This window comes from Castor canadensis, chromosome 2, assembly GCF_047511655.1.
Source record: "Castor canadensis chromosome 2, mCasCan1.hap1v2, whole genome shotgun sequence".
Classification (NCBI taxonomy): domain Eukaryota; kingdom Metazoa; phylum Chordata; class Mammalia; order Rodentia; family Castoridae; genus Castor; species Castor canadensis.
In genome coordinates, this window is record NC_133387.1 from 170709177 (window position 1) to 170726189 (window position 17013).

At 48.6% G+C, this 17013-nt stretch overlaps 1 protein-coding gene across 8 annotated transcripts in view; it reads left to right on the forward strand.

Moving 5' to 3' along the window:
- Kirrel3 (kirre like nephrin family adhesion molecule 3) overlaps positions 1-17013 on the forward strand; it is a 568837-nt gene that overhangs the window by 507161 nt on the left and 44663 nt on the right. For all 8 annotated transcript variants that reach the window (XM_074066383.1, XM_074066378.1, XM_074066381.1 and 5 more), the window contains one exon: positions 13031-13188. In XM_074066383.1, coding sequence (XP_073922484.1) covers positions 13031-13188 — 158 coding nt within the window. The remainder of the gene's footprint in view (positions 1-13030; positions 13189-17013) is intronic.

Genomic DNA, 17013 nt, shown 5'->3' on the forward strand with positions numbered 1-17013 from the left:
TGTCAGGAAGGTCCCCACCTGGCCTCCTTTTCCTTCTTATTGAAAGCCACAGAGCTCCTTGAGGAGGCAGCTGTGCCAGATGGGAGCCTGTAGCAAAACCAACCAGATCAGTTCTGCTTTCTATTTATGGGACCTACGGGGACACTCCTGAATCCCTGCTCGGCCTTTTGCTGGGTCAGGATGGCTGCAGTGAAGCTGTTAAAGCAGCCAGGTTCTCCTATATATGCCTCCTCTAGCGCCGCTGCTACAAATGGGCCAGATTCCTGGCTCCCCCACGTGCTAGTTGTGTGACTTGCCCCAGATGGATTGGCCAGTCTGCCTCAGTTTCCCCATCTGTGGAGGGTGCCCACCACATGAGGTTACTATGAGGGTTAAACAGGTATAGGGCAGCCACTCTGATAAGCTTCTTCTCCAGATCCAGCCATTAAGTGAGAGAATCCTAAAATCAAGTCAAGGTCAGAACTAGCTGGAAAGCTCTGTGAGCCGGATAGGGTATGTTCCTACATATATACCCAAGAAGGGCTCTTGTGTGTCCCATGATCCTGCATGGGAGCTGAGCTGCAGAAGGGAGCAAGCCCCTTGCTCAGCAGGCCTGGGAGGGTATTTGGAACCCACCTCCCAGCTATCCAGGGGCCTCCACACCTTCTACAGCTCTTCTTCCTCCTCCCTTCTGCTCTTCCACCCCATCCATGCTGTCCCTTCCCTATGACATCCCCTCCTGGAGACAGAGGGGGCCCCCTCAAGGCCTCTCATACTTGCTGCACACCTAGCAGCCACACATTGCCTTCCACCACTGGCAAGTAGGCACATGTGTGACTTCCACACAAGTGCACACACCACTTGTCTTCTCTGGATGTTGTGGCCTTGCTTCTTATCCCCCTCATTCTCTTCTAGCCTCTGCTCTACATGCATCCTGTGATGTGTTTGCTTGTTCAGTATTAATGAAACATCCGCCTCCTCACAAACAGCCCCTCCCAGATGAGACAGCTCAGATCCTCTTTCAGGGTTTCATCGGAAGTAAACAGAATGTTCCCATCCTGATTTAACAGGGAAAACAAGAGCGTGTTGACTTTGTTCCTGACAGCATCTGTCTCCTTTGCCCTCACCAACACACTTGACCCTTTCCACCCTCAGTGCCTCCACTGCCCTGTCATCTTTGTACCTGTGACCTGCTCATCTTCACTTGGTTTTGTAAGTGGTGTGAAGCAAGATACGGACCATCTCATCTAGAAACTCTAGGACTGTGACACAGAACAAGGTGGTAACAGAACAAGAGATTGAACAAGCCCATTTCACACCACTGGAAGTTACTTTTGAGTAGGCAATAATAATACTAAGAGCAAAGAGTTATTTTGGCTTACAGTTTTAGAGGTTTTGATCTGTGAATTGTTGACCCTGTTTCCTTGGGCCTGTGGTGGCACATCACAGTGGGGACTTATGGTGGAGCAAAACCATTCACCTCATGCCTGAGAAGCAATAGAGAGAGGAAGAGATCAGGGTCCCACAATTCCCTTCTAGAGCATACCCCCACCAACCTAAAGATCTTCCAGTAGGCTCTACTCTTAAAGTTTCCACCATCTTCTGATAGTGCCAAGCTGAGGATCAAGTCTCTAACACATGGGCCTTTAGGGAAAATTCCAGATCTAAACTATAGCAGAAGCCTTTTCCTTAAAAAAAAAAATCCCATTTGTATCCCACACCAAATCCCAAAATTGGGATGGGAAAGGTCTAAAGAGTGGGAAAAAGACACCTATATTAGTTAAATTACATATATATATAATTAGCTCAGCTACAGGATTTCCAGATTAAATTCAGAGCAGGATGCTCCATTGAAAGTGCATTTCAAAATTAAAACCACGCTAAGATTCCACCTCACCCCTGTTAGAATAGCCATCATCAGCAACACCACCAACAACAGGTGTTGGTGAGGATGTGGGGAAAAAGGAACCCTCTTACACTGTTGGTGGGAATGTAGACTAGTACAACCACTCTGGAAAAAAATTTGGAGGCTACTTAAAAAGCTAGACATCGATCTACCATTTGATCCAGTAATACCACTCTTGGGGATATACCCAAAAGACTGTTACTCCAGAGGCACCTGCATATCCATGTTTATTGCGGCACTATTCACAATACCAAGTTATGGAAACAGCCAAGATGCCCCACCACTGATGAATGGATTAAGAAAATGTGGTATCTATACACAATGGAATTCTATGCAGCCATGAAGAAGAACGAAATGTTATCATTCGCTGGTAAATGGATGGAATTGGAGAACATCATTCTGAGTGAGGTTAGCCTGGCCCAAAAGACCAAAAATCGTATGTTCTCGCTCATATGTGGACATTAGATCAAGGGCAAACACAACAAGGGGATTGGACTATGTGCACATGATAAAAGCGAGAACACACAAGGGAGGGGTGAGGATAGGTAAGACACCTAAAAAATTAGCTAGCATTTGTTGCCCTTAACGCAGAGAAACTAAAGCAGATACCTTTTTTTTTTTTTTCATTTTTCTTTTATTATTCATATGTGCATACAAGGCTTGGTTCATTTCTCCCCCCTGCCCCCACCCCCTCCCTTACCACCCACTCCACCCCCTTCCGCTCCCCCCCCTCAATACCCAGCAGAAACTATTTTGCCCTTATCTCTAATTTCTAAAGCAGATACCTTAAAAGCAACTGAGGCCAATAGGAAAAGGGGAACAGGTACTAGAGAAAAGGTTAGTTCAAGAAGAATTAACCTAGAAGGTAACACCCACGCACATGAAATCAACGTGAGTCAATGCCCTGTATAGCTATCCTTATCTCAACCAGCAAAAACCCTTGTTCCTTCCTATTATTGCTTATACTCTCTCTACAACAAAATTAGAAATAAGGGCAAAATAGTTTCTGCTGGGTATTAGGGGGGGAGAGGGAGGGGGCGGATTGGGTGGTAAGGGAGGGGGTGGGGGCAGGGGGGAGAAATGAACCAAGCCTTGTATGCACATATGAATAATAAAAGAAAAAGGAAAAAAAAAAAGAAAGTGCATTTCAGATCAACATACTAATGCTAAGATACTTTATTTTTCTGAAATGCACATTTAACCAGAGCATGCTGTATTTTTATGTGATAAATCTGGCAACCCTACATGTATCCCAACTCCGCCACCTACCAGCTACGTGATGTTAGACAAATAACTGTACTTTGGGCCTCAGTTTCCTCACAATATAACAATAGTGTCTGCCTTCAACAGGATTGTTGTGAGGATCAAATGATATTTGTAAAGTCCCCAGAAGAGTCTTGATATCAGTGTTAGCTGTTATTCATATTATCTCTGTTATTTTCTTATGACTATATCCAAGGTAATGTCCTAGGTAGTGGGAGAAATGCAAAGAGGTGACAAGACTCCTACTCTGGAACTGTAAAGAACATAAAACAAGTTTATAAATAAATGTCACAGAGATGTAGTGAGAGCCAGTGTATGAGGTACAAGCAAGGTGCTCAGAGGATTGGGAGGAAATTTTCTCCCAATATAATGGGATCAGGCAAGGTACCAGGCAACAAGTATTTGGTAAACACTCACTGTAGACCAGTCACTCTACTAGTACTAGGGACAGAAAGAGGAATCTGGCAAGGGCTCCTCAGGGAGCTCACAACCAAGTAGAGCCAGCAGACAGTGAGAGCACCAAGTGCACTAGAGGAAGTAATGTTACCAAGTGTCAAGTGTAGCCATGGAGATGGCATATGGTCTCATCTCAGTGCAGAGGCTGGAGGAGGGAAAGGCAGGGGCTGAGACTGACAAAAGAGGTGACAATAACATGGGTCCTAAAGAATGATCAAGAGTTGACAAGACAATAGTAGCCCTTAGGCTGTTGTAGGGGCTTTGACCCTTTTCAACAATGGCCCCCTGGCCATAATGGAGGTAGACAGAGTGGTGTGGAATAGAGTGGGGTGGAGAAAATAGGTGCTGGGTGCCCAGAGCTGAGAGTACTACAGGAGCCAAGAGTTCTGGGCAGCCATACAACACTGAATATTTCAATTAGTTTTGCTAATTGAAAAAGTTATATCTAGGCTGGGTGCCAGTAGCTCACGCCTGTAATCCTAGCTACTCAGGAGGCAGGGAGGCAGAGATCAGGAGGATCACTGTTTGAGGCCAGCCCAGACAAATAGTGGACGAGACCCCATCTTGAAAAAAGCCCATCAAAAAAAAAAGGCTAGTGAAGTGGCTCAAGGTATAGGCCCTGAGTTCAAACCCCAGTTCACAAAAGAGAAAAGTTTTTCTCTCCCATTGAAAGGATCCTGGCTGACACCCATATTCAAAAGGCAGACTAACAAGAAAAAAGCATAAGAAATTTACTTAATCAAAATTTTACATGACGTGGAGGCCTTCAAAAATGAAGCCCAAAGATCCAAGAAAAACTGCACTCTTACGCATAGGTTCAATGAAGAATGGGTACCATGTAGACATATGACTGAACAAAAAAGGGTATGACCCAGTGTGATAAGCTATGGGTACTTAACGAGGTCTATTTGTTTATATCCTTTTTGTAATTCCTGAGTGACATTTCTTCTAGAATGAGGGTCTGATAACCCAGTTCCAGGGGAGGTAGGTCAGATAATTTTTTTTACAGCCAGCCCTTACAACAGAATGGCAGGAGGTCAAAGAGAAGCCTTTCTGTTGTTTTGTCAGTTTCCAAGGAGCCATGTTTGTTCTGAGCCTGAACACTGCATAATAAACACCCCAAAACTGTGAGTTGGCTATCTGGAGTGAGCTCAGCTGAGATAGTTCCTCTCTGTTCCCGGTGAACTCACATACACCTTTGTAGCCTAGCAGTAGTCGTGGGCATATTCTAAGGGACACAGATTGTGGCGGGACTGGAAGAATGGAAAGTGAAGCCAGCAGGGCAGCCTAGACTCATCTCATACTCAGCTTCTGATGATCAGAGGAGACAGCCTCTACTTCCCCAAGGGGGAACCCCACCCTTTGGCCTATCATCTTTCAAGGGAATGAGCCCAGGCTGCCTAGAGCACCGTACACTAGACCCTTTATAACACACCTGCCCACGTCTCCCTCTATCCTGATGACTAGGCAGTGTTCCTGATGGGAAACTGAGTCACAGAGAGGTAAGCAATTTGCTCATGGCCACAAGCCGGTAAATGTAGGACTTGGAATTTGAACCCAAGCAGCCTGAACTTCTGATTAGCCAAGCAAAAGGAAAGGGAAACTAGCAAAAGTGACTTATTCCAACAACTGCAGATGGTTCTGATCCACACAAAGTGATTTAAAAAAAAAAACTGAGGTGAGAGGGGTTAGCAAGGGCCAAGAAGTTCAGACTATTCAGATGGCAGAGAGAGACCCTTGAATGATTTTACCCAGAGTAGTACTAAATACTCAGCACATGGTGAAGGAGTGAGTGAGCAAGTGGGTGGATGGATGGAAGGGTAGAGGATGAGGAAGCAGGTTAGTGTTAAAGGCCAGGTATTATAATCCAAGCAAGAAATGATACCTGCCTGAGCCAGGAAGAATAGCAGGGACGGAAAGGAAGAGAAAGCTTGAGAGAGGTTATTGATAATCAGGTGGGTTATCAATGCAGAATAAAGGTGGGTAGAATCCAGAAAACTCCAAATTGCTGTCTTAGTAATTGAATAGTAGAGTCATTCCCCAAAATAGGGAATACAGAGAGAGGCAGGTGTGACAGGAGAAATGGGGAGTTATGTCAGACATGCTGAGCTGTGAAGGCTGCGGACAGCTGGATCATGGCTCTGGAGCTCAAGAGAAAGTCTGAGCAGAGATGCATGTTTGGGATTTATCAGCCTAAAGATGGTAGCTGGGTGCAATTGACATGCATTGTGTGTAGAATGAGACCTGCCCAGCAAGAACAAACTTAGGGAAGACCAACATTTAAGGAGAGGAAAGGAGACAAAAAGAAACACGCAAGGAGGAAGGGAGAAAAACAGAAGAGAATCCTAGACACTAATTTAGGATGACTCTGTTCCCCACCCAGTTTTATTTTCTTCTTAGTACTGAACAATACCCGGTATTACCGTATGTATATATTGGTCTATCGCCTGACCCTCCCACTAAAATGTAAACTCTAGTAGGGCATGAGCTTTGTATCGCCAGCACATAGAACATGGCCTAGCACTGTAGTGGGTGTTCAAAACAGATTTTCCAAGTGAGCCTTCAGCTAGCATGAGAAGCAGACCCTTGAAACCAGGTCCTCCTCCCTCCTGTCTTGACATCCTGCAATTCTTCATATTGACCATTAGGTGGAGCATCTGTGTAAGTGAGGAAACTGGCAGCTGGGATGGCACGTGGCCCAGAGCCTGAAAAGAGGGCAGAACCACAAAAGTGAGCAATCAATGCATCTCACCTGCAACAGTCCTCATCATTTCCTTCACAGACATAAAGCACCAGCTGCAAGCCAGGCTTCCTGGAGTCCTGTAGGGGAAGTTCAGGCTGAGGGAATGCAGGGATACCAGGCTGTGTCTGAAGGCCAAAGGCAGTCTGTGAGCTGCCCTGACTCTAGTGGAACATGTTACAGAGTCAAAGAAACTTGAATCTAAATTCCAACCTCAGTACTTACAGCTATGTGATCTTCGCCAAGGAGTTTTTCCTCTCCAGCCTCAGTTCCCTAACCCAAAAAATGGAGCTCTTAATAGACCCTGCTTCAAAGGATATTGAAAATGAAACAAGAGGCCTTGGCATGATGCCCTTTACATAACCACAAAGCTGAACAGTATTCTTCTGAAAATTGGATTTAAGGAGATATGGCTAGCCCTCTACAAAGCCCTTACCACATTCCTTGTGTCATAAACATAATCCTCTTAATAACTCTGTAGAATAAGTATTTTTATTAGCCCATTTTCCAGATAAGAAGGCTAAAGTTATAAAACCTATCTGCAATCATACAGTTCATAAAGTGGTAGGCTCATGCCAAGTTCAGCCCAGCAAAAAAGTACTGTGCCCTGTGTGGCCAGGATCCCTAAGAACTGGGGACAGAGGATGAAGGAGGTCACAGCCTAAAGCAGAGGCAACACACACAGATATTTCCATAGAACTATTAGATGGAAGGATGTTCAGAATGCTATAGGATAGAGACAGAAGTCTCTAGACCCAACTGGAAGATTCTGGACAGATTTCTAGGAGAGGGTGTTCTCTTATCTAAGTCTCAAAGGTTGGGTAAGTGTGAACCCAGGAAAAGGAAAAACAGAGCTCCCACATTCCAAGCTAAAGAAATGACATTTGTAGTGGACTTGTTCTGAAAGATCCTCTGACGTCAAAGCCAGTATACAGTGGCCCCTTCTCCAACCTAAGTGAGGAAGGAAAAGAGCAAACAAGCAGGAAGCCAATGAGGGAGGGCGGGGAGGTGGGGAGAGCACACTGCTGTCTAATGTGCCTCTCCTTCCTCGCACTTGTCAGTATAATTACTGCTAGGAGCCCCAAGAGTAGTACACCTCAAACTCCAACATGTACAGATTTAAATGCAGATTCTGGCTTAGGAGTCCGAAGTGGAACTCAAGACTGCTTTCCTAGCAAGCTCCAGGTGATGCCAAAACCGCTCACAGGTGCATCTGGGCTCCGGCCTTGAGTAACCAGGGTCTCACTTTCAGCTCCAAGAGGGCAGTTGTGTCTGGTGTTACTAACCATTGTATCTGCAGTTGGTGACATAGAGCAGGCTGGTGAAAGGAAGGAGCAAGGTTGGAGAGAAGGAAGGAAAGCAGAAAGGAGCACTGACTGTGCAGGGCTGAAGCTGGGAACATTGGGCAAAGAAGATTCTGAAGGTGTGAGAATTGAGCCCAAAGGCCCCCCACACACACCCCATGCCCTCCACAGACCCTGGTCAACACTGGGACTCCTAGCTCTCTACTCTTTCCTTAGAAGCCCACGGGGCCTGGGGCTAGGGGCCTGGGGCCGGGAGCAAGGAAATGCAAACTGCAAGCCACAAACCTCTACTACTTACTAAGTCAAATGTCTCTGATCGGTCATCAGTCATTGGGCTCAGCCTGCAGCCTTCTCTGCAGCCTGTGACCCAGGCAAATCAGATAGGAATTCCTTCCCCTGCCATGAGGGCACCAAGGAAACTGTCTAGAACCACCTGAGCACCACATCTCCCCAGGCTGGGGCTTCCCTCTCTCCAGAAAGGGTCACAGCAGAGAATTCTTCCACAGCTGTTCTACACACCCAGACCTAGGAGGTGTCTTCTCTTTACCCACTGCGCCTCCCACAACACTCACTCATCCCACCCCCAAGTGTGCCTGCACACACACACACACACACACACACACACACACACACAAGTATAAAAAGTGCCAACCTCAATGTCCACATCCCCTCTTGTTTGGGATTTTTCATTATTTAACAAGTACTTATTGAGCACCTGCTGTGTTCCAGGTACTAATCCAGGCAGAGCAATGCTCACGATGGCCATGACCGATAAAGTCTTTGTTGTCCTTTCTAGTATGAGGACAACTGAAGCCAGTGATGGAGAAGATGAAGTGAGTGGTGTCATGGAGAGGCATGGGGGTGTCACACAGGGAGGTCAAGGAAGAGATTTCTGAGGAGGAGATGCTGAAGCAGCACACTCATGAACAGGAGGAAGCCAGCAGAGCAATGGCACAGGGAAGAACATTCCAGACAGAGAGAGTAAGGGCAAGCCCCTGCACCAGGAAGACACTTGTCCCGTCGGGCAGACAGAAGGCTGATGGGGTCCGGGTCTGGAAGTGGAAGCAAAAGAGTGAGGGCCATGGGTGCCGGTGCTGGCAGACAACTCTGTGGAGTTCAAGTTGCATTCCAAGCACAGTGGGGAGCCCCTGGAGGGCTTGAGGCAGAACAAGGGCAAGGATAGATTCAGGCTTTTAATAGGCCACTCCACAGCAGGCTTTGTAGAGAATGTACTGTTAGCTAGTTGGAGAGCAACCCTGCTCCCCAAAGGGCTGAAAGTCTGTGAATTTCCCCCGCTGTGCTGGCTGGGAACCAGAGGATGGCCCAGCTGACTTCCCCACCCCTCCAGCTGCCACTGAGCAATGGAACCTTCCATGTTGGTGCTGCTGAGTCACACAGCAGTTCTGGAGCAGATGGCCATCCATGGAGCCAAACATCTGGGTTGATGGAGCATCTGAGGAATTCCTGGAAGTCCAGCAAGGAGATGACTTGGGTGACCAAGTGCACTCTGGAGGAAACCCTATTCATGCTGCCCCAGGAGAGTTTTCTCAGGCTGCTCAGGGGAGGTTGACCAACTTGGCAAACCAAGACTGACAGGGCAAATGAGTTTGACACTGTGCAACTATGAGGCACAGGGCAGTGAGAGAACAGCAACTGCAGAAAGGGTTGAAGCTCTCCCATCCTGCCCCACCAGCCCTCTGTCCAGCTGGAAGGAGCCCTTGCCACATGTTGTAGCCCAGAAGTCCAAGGCCTTTTTAGGAAGAGCTGTGAGACTAGATAATGGTTCCACACAACTGGTACTGCAGAATCTTGTTATATAAGGTGCATAAAAAAGATTAAAGCTTTACCTCCCTAGTTGGAGTCTGGATGTGCCTCCCAAGTCCACTCCAATCCTCTCCTCACTCACTGGTAACTTTGGGCCAGCCCCTTGCTCTCTAACCTGTTTCCTTCTCACACTGGGCTGTGTGGTGTCTTTCTGTCCCATCCCTCTATAAGAGACCCACTTGCCTTTGGCAGTAGAGCTCAGAGAAAGTTCCAGGGGTTCCCCACACACACAGGCAGAGGGACAGATGTCCACATTGCCCATCACAGGGCAGGTGACAGGAGAGAAACAGTAGGGAGGGAGACCCCAATTTCTGCCCAACTTCTGATGACAGGAGAGGAAACTGCAAAGAGCCCCCTACTCCCAGATAGTAGGACCTTCAATTGGGATGGTTTGTTCCTATCCTAAGCACTGCCCAAGAAGCCAGAAGGCACCCAACTTACCCCACCAGCCTCCCGGGGCCGGCTTCCAGCTTTGGCTTTGGACACTACCTGGGATCCACTCAGGTCTTCCCCAGGCCTCAGGCCCCCAACAGTTAATGCAATTTTTTCCCTGACTGACAACAAGCACAACACCAAAACAGTCAACTATTTTTATCTCTGGATTAATCACAAAAAGACTAACACTTCCACCTTCCTTGTGATTAAAAATTAGGAGACCAAACTCTATAGTGGTTCAGGACAATAACCAATCCTGTGAGAGGGATGTATGAATAATGCATCTCCAGAACTGGGCTGCTCCACGACTTCCTCCCCTCCCTGCCTCCCCAGCTCTGGGCCCCAGTCTGAATGGAGAGGTAATGAGTAGGGCCCCCGCCCCCCACCACCACTTCCATCTGAACTACAGCTGCCAAGAGAGACTGCTGATTTCTATTCAGCCGGCTGGCCCCCAAACAGCCTCCCTCCTCATCCATCCCCACCCCCACCCACCCCAGCCCCTACCCACACCCCTTCTAACCCCCCATCTGGTGTGCAGCGAGGCGAAGGCCAATCAATAATGCATGGCTACATGAATAACCAGCATGATAACCACTTATTTGGAAAGATGTAATCAGGACCCATTCTGAGGGTGGATGTTTGTGTGTGTGAATGTGTGTGTGCGCCTGAAAACTCCCACAACACAGCCCCAGTCTCTGCTTCCCTCATCCCCCACTCTCACTAATCCAATATCCCCATTGGAGAAGCAAAAAGAAAGAACTCAGGTCTCACACACCAGCCTCTACACCTTGGTCAGAATACATAACACTCCTATGCACCTGAGCAAAGAACCCAGAGAAGGCTGGCTCTCAAATGTGGTCACTCATCAGGATCCTGGGGGCAGCTTTCAAAAGTCCTGGTGCCCATGATTCACCTCCAAAGACGGATTTCATTGGTCATGGTGAGTCTGGGCATCAAGATTTGTGAAATTTCTCCAAAAGGTTACCAACCCATCTTGACCCCAACAGATGTCAGTGCTGGAGGGAGCATTCCACATCTGTGGAATGTCCATACTTTCTACCTGAGGAAACTGACAGGAACAGAGATCCTGCCCCGCTGTTATTCTCTGCCAACCCAGGGCACCACCCTCAGTTCCTGAGATCAGGCATTCCTTCTGCTCCTCCAGCTCCAAGTGGCACTTCCCAATCATCCTGGCCCCTAGCCCCCTCAGGAACATCAGCTCCTGTCTCTTGGGTGCTAGTGATGGGGAGGGGACTGCCACCCTGGAAAGAAAGAGCAGGACCCACCCCCACACTTTCAGAAGGGTGAAACCCATGTTTCTCTCCAAACCCCAGCTCTCCCTGCTGGAGGGGCTCAGCCTACCACAAGGAGATGAAATCCCCCTCATCAGCAACTAGCCACACCCCCATTGATGGGAAGCCCTAATTAGCCTCCCTTTTGCTCTCTGGCCACGCCTTTACCAAGGAGTCCATGGGCACTAATGAGAGGGTGCAGGGTGGGTGCGAGCAGAGTTGTCTTCACTGTCCGGCCCACACCCACCTGCAGCTGCAGGGCCTCCTGGGGAGGCCTGGCTTGAGAGCCCAGGGCCTAGCAGGGTTGGATAAGGCCAACTTCTTCCCTGGGCCAGGATCATGGTGGAGTCCAAGCTGGCTGGTAGGGATCTGTGATCACATTTTGGGAGCCCTGCAGGGTTGGGTTTCCTCAGGAAATGGCACTGCTTAGCTGTTAGTGCTGGGCCAGGCCTCTTCCAAGGCTAGGCAGGGGTGGGGGCAGGGTGACTAGTCTGATTTGCTGTTTGGGGTACTGACCTATCCTCTCGTGGAGTGTTTGGAAAAATCTGAGTAAACTAGGAGAGGGGCTAACAGATGATGCCCCCAAGAAGGGAAGGAAGGCAGGCTGATTCTGGAGCCCCCTAAAGGCTGTGGCTGGAAAGCAGAACCAAGTTCTGAACTTCCCAAGCCTACAAGACACAGCACGCTTGCCCAGGACCTAGATGGAAGGATGGGCTGCCTTTAATCACCACACTAGAAGATGCCCTGTTCTAGGTCCCAAGCCCCAGTCATCACCTCCCTTCATTCACTGAGTGCACACATGACTTACACTCTGTGGCTTATCTGGGGAGCAGCAGAGGCCTGAGATCCACAATGTGCCTCACAAGAGGCTGGTTCTTCAGGCAAGTCTCTTGACTTCTCTGGGTCTCTTCACTAAATGATAATCATCCACCATCGTAATGACCGATCCTACAGCCATGATCTTCATGGGGACCAACTGGTGGCCCGTTGGAGCCAGCAAATGTCTATGGAGCTGCTGCCAGGTGTGGGACTCTGTGCTGGGCAATGCCCTTCCCCTCCTGGCACTCCAGATCCCTGGATTCAGGCCACCAGTCACTGCCAAGTGTAGTGGAAAATCTACACAACAGAAGAGGCTTGTTATGAGTCTCAGATAAGGCAGCAAGAACCACTCTGCAAGAGTGAAATGCTCAGACAATGCCGAGGTTTGCATAGCTCTGAAGAGCAATCTCCCCAGAGGTTACCTTGTAATCTGTCCCCTGCAAGGGAAGAGGCTGGCTGCTCCAAAGGTCAAGAGCCCAGCTTCTAGTCCTGGTTCTGCCACACATTTGCTGTGCAGATCACTTAATCCTGCTGAACCTCAGTTTTCAGCTCTGGGTAACTGGGATAATAATAGTGTTTGCCTCACAAGATTGGTGTAAGGATTAAGTGAGGAATAGCAGAGCTTTGCTCAAAAAAAAAAGTTAGAAAGAAAGAACAACAGATAGCATTTGGCCTGGAGCACTGCTTCCCAGTCTACGAAACGAGGCTGAGAATACCAACCGGAGCACAGACAAAAAAGACTAACTAATATCCTTCCCAAACACACTATGTGCCTTTGCTGCTAAAGGATTGCACCCTTTATTATTTTCCTTTGTTTCTTTTTTTGGCACGGCTCTGGGGTTTGAAATCAGGGCCTCACACTTACTAGGCAGACACTTTTACCACTGAAGCCACTCCACCAGCCCCTGCACCCTTTATTATTGTCACCTTCTCTATAAGATCTACCTAGCCCAGCCTATCATGCTAAGTGAGGGCCTGCCCCTGCCTAACCTCTTTGCTCCTCTCCCCACAGTACCACCTGATGACCCCATCATCCTGGGGGGACCTGTGATCAGTCTGCGGGCAGGAGACCCCCTCAACCTCACCTGCCACGCAGATAATGCCAAGCCCGCGGCCTCCATCATTTGGCTACGAAAGGGAGAGGTCATCAACGGGGCCACCTACTCCAAGGTGAGCCTGACCAGGAAGGAGAGGGAGGACCGTGGTGGGCAGGTGTGGAGGTGGGAAGGGACAGTGGCAGCTATGCTTTCTCCACATGAGCATGCTTCTGTTGCCCTGTTTCCACTGTCTAGCTCTCTGTATCCTTTTGTTTTTCTGTTTCTTTCTCACTCTCTGTCACTTTTGTTCTCGTTACCTCTCTTCCTCCCACCCCCTTTCTTTCTCTCTCTCATTCTCACTCTCTCTCTTGACTAGGGTAAGCGCTGGACAAGATGAAAACCCTACTATAGGGTATGGTTGGAAGAGGAGACTCAAGGACAGAAGTGGCCAGGGATACCAAATCAAATTCAGGATACTGCTACATTCTGATGAGTGTGCTCCCCAAAACTCATATTCTGAAACCTTAACCCCCAAGAGAATGGTATTTAGAGGAGGAATCTTTGGGAAGTGATTATGTTCTGAGGGTGGAGCCCTAATGAATGGAACTGTTGCCCTTATGAAGACCCTTTGCCCTTTCTACCACATGAGGACATAGTGAGAAGACAGCCATCTGTGAACCAGATGTATACTGAATCTACCTTGAGTTTGGAGTTCCCAGCCCTCCAGAACTATGAAAATAAATTTTTGTGATTAATATGCTGCCCAACTAGGTATTTTGTTATAGCAGCCTTACTAAACTAAGACAGGTACCCAATTCAATTTGAATTTCAGAATTTTTTTTTTTACTTTGGTGGTATTAGAGTTTGAACTTAGAGCCTTGCACTTGCTAGGCAAGTGCTCCACCACTTGTGCAATGTCTCTAGCCCTTTTTGCTTTAGCTTATTTTTTGGATAGGATCTCATGTTTCTGCCTGGACCCAGCCTGGATTGCGATCCTGTACCTGTGGCCTCCTGAATAGCTGTAACCATAGGCACCACCACTGTGGCTTATTTGCTGAGATGGGGTCTCACTAACTTTTTGCCCTGGCTGGCCTTAAACAATAATCCTCTAGATCCACACCTCTAGAGTAGCTGGTATTATAGGCTTAAGCCATCACACCCAGCCCTGGCTTCTTGTATTTTTATTGGCTAAATCTGGTCTTCTTTCCAAGGCTGCCAGGTAAGGCTGTTTATGTTCTGCACTATCCAAAGTGTCTGACTCAGGGGCTAGGGAAGACTGAAACCCAGCCCATAGTCCCACACCAAGCCCTGTACCTGCCAACGACAGTACTTTTCTCTAATTCACAGCGGCATTATGGGCTAAAAGTGCCCTGAACTGATTTCTGTGTTAGCCTTTCTATCTTACTCTCTGTATTTTACACTGTTTTGACAGCATGGGGCCCTGCAAACCCTGGCATGGCCCGCTCCTCCTCGGGTTTGTTAATTCCTAGAGAGAGCTTCCTTTGATACATGGACCAGCCAATCCTGAGTCCACACCAGCTCCCCTCCTTTATCTAGCTCCTAGAGTCCAGGACAGTATCTTCAGGGCCATGTATCAAAACCTCTAGACCAATCTATAATCCAAGTGATTCAAGCTGTCCTGTCTTAAACCTGCTAAGTCCCCTCCCCACTCACCTATTTCTTCCCATAGTCTCCCTTCATTCCCTGTGCTCTTGGCCATCCTGGTGCTTCCCTGGGTGGCACTATGTGATGAGCCCCCTGCAGTGGGGAGCTGTAACAATCAATCTTTTCAATGGCAATGCCCTCCTCATCTGTTGGCCTCACCATACCGGAATAAAGGTGAAATCTCAAGTACAATTTGAAATAGCCCCCACCAAACTCCACCCCAGGAGACTGTACATAAAGTCACCAGTCCTGATTGGGTTTGGGTCCTGCAGAGCCTTTGAGATGAAGGAGACCTCTGAAAGCAGCTGGTCGGAGCTCTTTTGTCTAGAGACAGAAAACTGAGCTTTGAGAGGGAAGCACCTACCCTGCTCAGATGTCCAGTGGTCAGCATCAGGATCAGAAGCACAGGCTCCTGTCACTCAGGCCTCTTTCCTAGGTCCCTCCCAGGACATCAGACAAATGGCAGCCACTCCTTGAGCCCAAAAGCAACACCCAAAGGCTGTACCAGGAACAGAGCAAGGCAGCCTCTAGAACACACACACACACACACACACACACACACACACACTGTTTTCTCTCCTCTTGCCAGGCCTTAGAGGATGGGGAGGTGAACTGTCTGCTTCCTGGTCCTTATCCACCCCTGGCTGTTCCTCTCAAGTCCTGGAAAGAGAAGAAAGGCCCTCGCCATCTCAGAGGATGTGAGGCAAGCCTGCCCTTATTCTGCTGGTGGTCCTTCCTGTCCCAAACTGACTACCCTGACAAAGGGTCACCCCAGAGCTGCTGATCAAAGCCTGGCCACCACCCAGAGCCTGGGGCCACATCCCAAGACAAATGCCTTCTCTCAGGCACAAGACCATCCAGGGAAAAGCTGCCTCTTGAAAGATAAATCCTTTGCTCACATATCCTGGGAGGGAGCCACATGTAGTGTTTATGTAAGACAAACATATGACTCAGGGAATGTATCATCCAGAGGGGGCTGGGAAGGGATGGAAGGGTGTTCCTTCTGGTTGGAGTGCCTGTCCAGTCCCCTCTGAAGCTGGGCCAGCTGGATCCTTCCAGGGCTTCTGTCCTGCAGAGGACAGGTTAAGAGAGAGGTTAAGGGTACCCTGTGAGACCTGTTCTAGGATCACCTTGACCTGGCATGTCATCTTATCCATGTTGTGAATCCCTGAGAAAGCCTCGCACTGTGTGACTGGAGACTAGGAGGGGACCACGCTTTACCCTCTGCCCTGCCCCACCCCTGTTCAGACTCCCATTAAGGGAATGGCAGTACAGGGCAACAGGGGCCTAGGTTCCAGTCCCTGTTCTGTGAACCACAGACAACAAACTCCCTGAACCCAGTTTCCTCATCTATAAAATGAAGGGGTTGGATGAGGACGTGGGAAAGATGCTCCAGCTCTGATGAGCAGCAAACCTACATCTTGGAGCACACTGAGAAGGGTGGGCAGTCCAGAAGAAGTGATATGGCACAGGCTTAGGGACTGTCAGAGAATCCCTCTGCCTCCTCCCTCCCAAGGGCTCAGCCCTGGCCTCTCCTTCTCCAGGACCACAAGGACCATTATTATAGACCAACCTCTACTTCAGATTTCCAAAGCAGAGCAACTGGGTATCAGCAGCTCAGAGAGAGAGAGAGAGAGAGAGAGAGAGATGGGTGGGGAGAGAGAGAGAGAGAGAAAGAGATGGGGGGGAGAGAGAGAGAGAGAGAGAGATTGAGAGTACACAAAAGGGCACATATAAACAAGCCAACAACAGATCCACAGGAAAGACATAGGAAGCTTGACAGCCTTCATCTAAAGCCCTCAGAATTTGTCACTTGGTAGGTAGTTAAGCCCATGGGAACTGGAGCTAGTTTCCCTGAATTTGATTCCAGTTTCTGCCACCTTCTAGCTGTTTGGCCTAACCTTGCTCTGCCTCAGTGTCTTCATCGGTGGTACACTGGGAGTACCAACTGCACCCAGGTCAAGGGATGGTTGAGAGCACTGACTGAGAAACATACCTGGCAGAGTGAGCACACAATAAGCACAGCTGGTAGGGCCATCGCCTGTCCTTCCCTGGATCCTCACAGGCCTGGAATCCACCTGAGCGCCTGAATTTCCTAGATGCCCTATCAGTGTTTGAGTATGGTAGACTACAGGGTCCTACAGTCCTCAGTTCAAACCTGGACTCCATCACATACTATGGCTTAATCTCCCTGCCTCAGTTTCTCCAGCTGCAAAACAGGGATGATAATAACCGTAGGCACCTGTTGCTGTGGAATTTAAAAGACATTATGCATCGAAAGTACCCTGAAAAG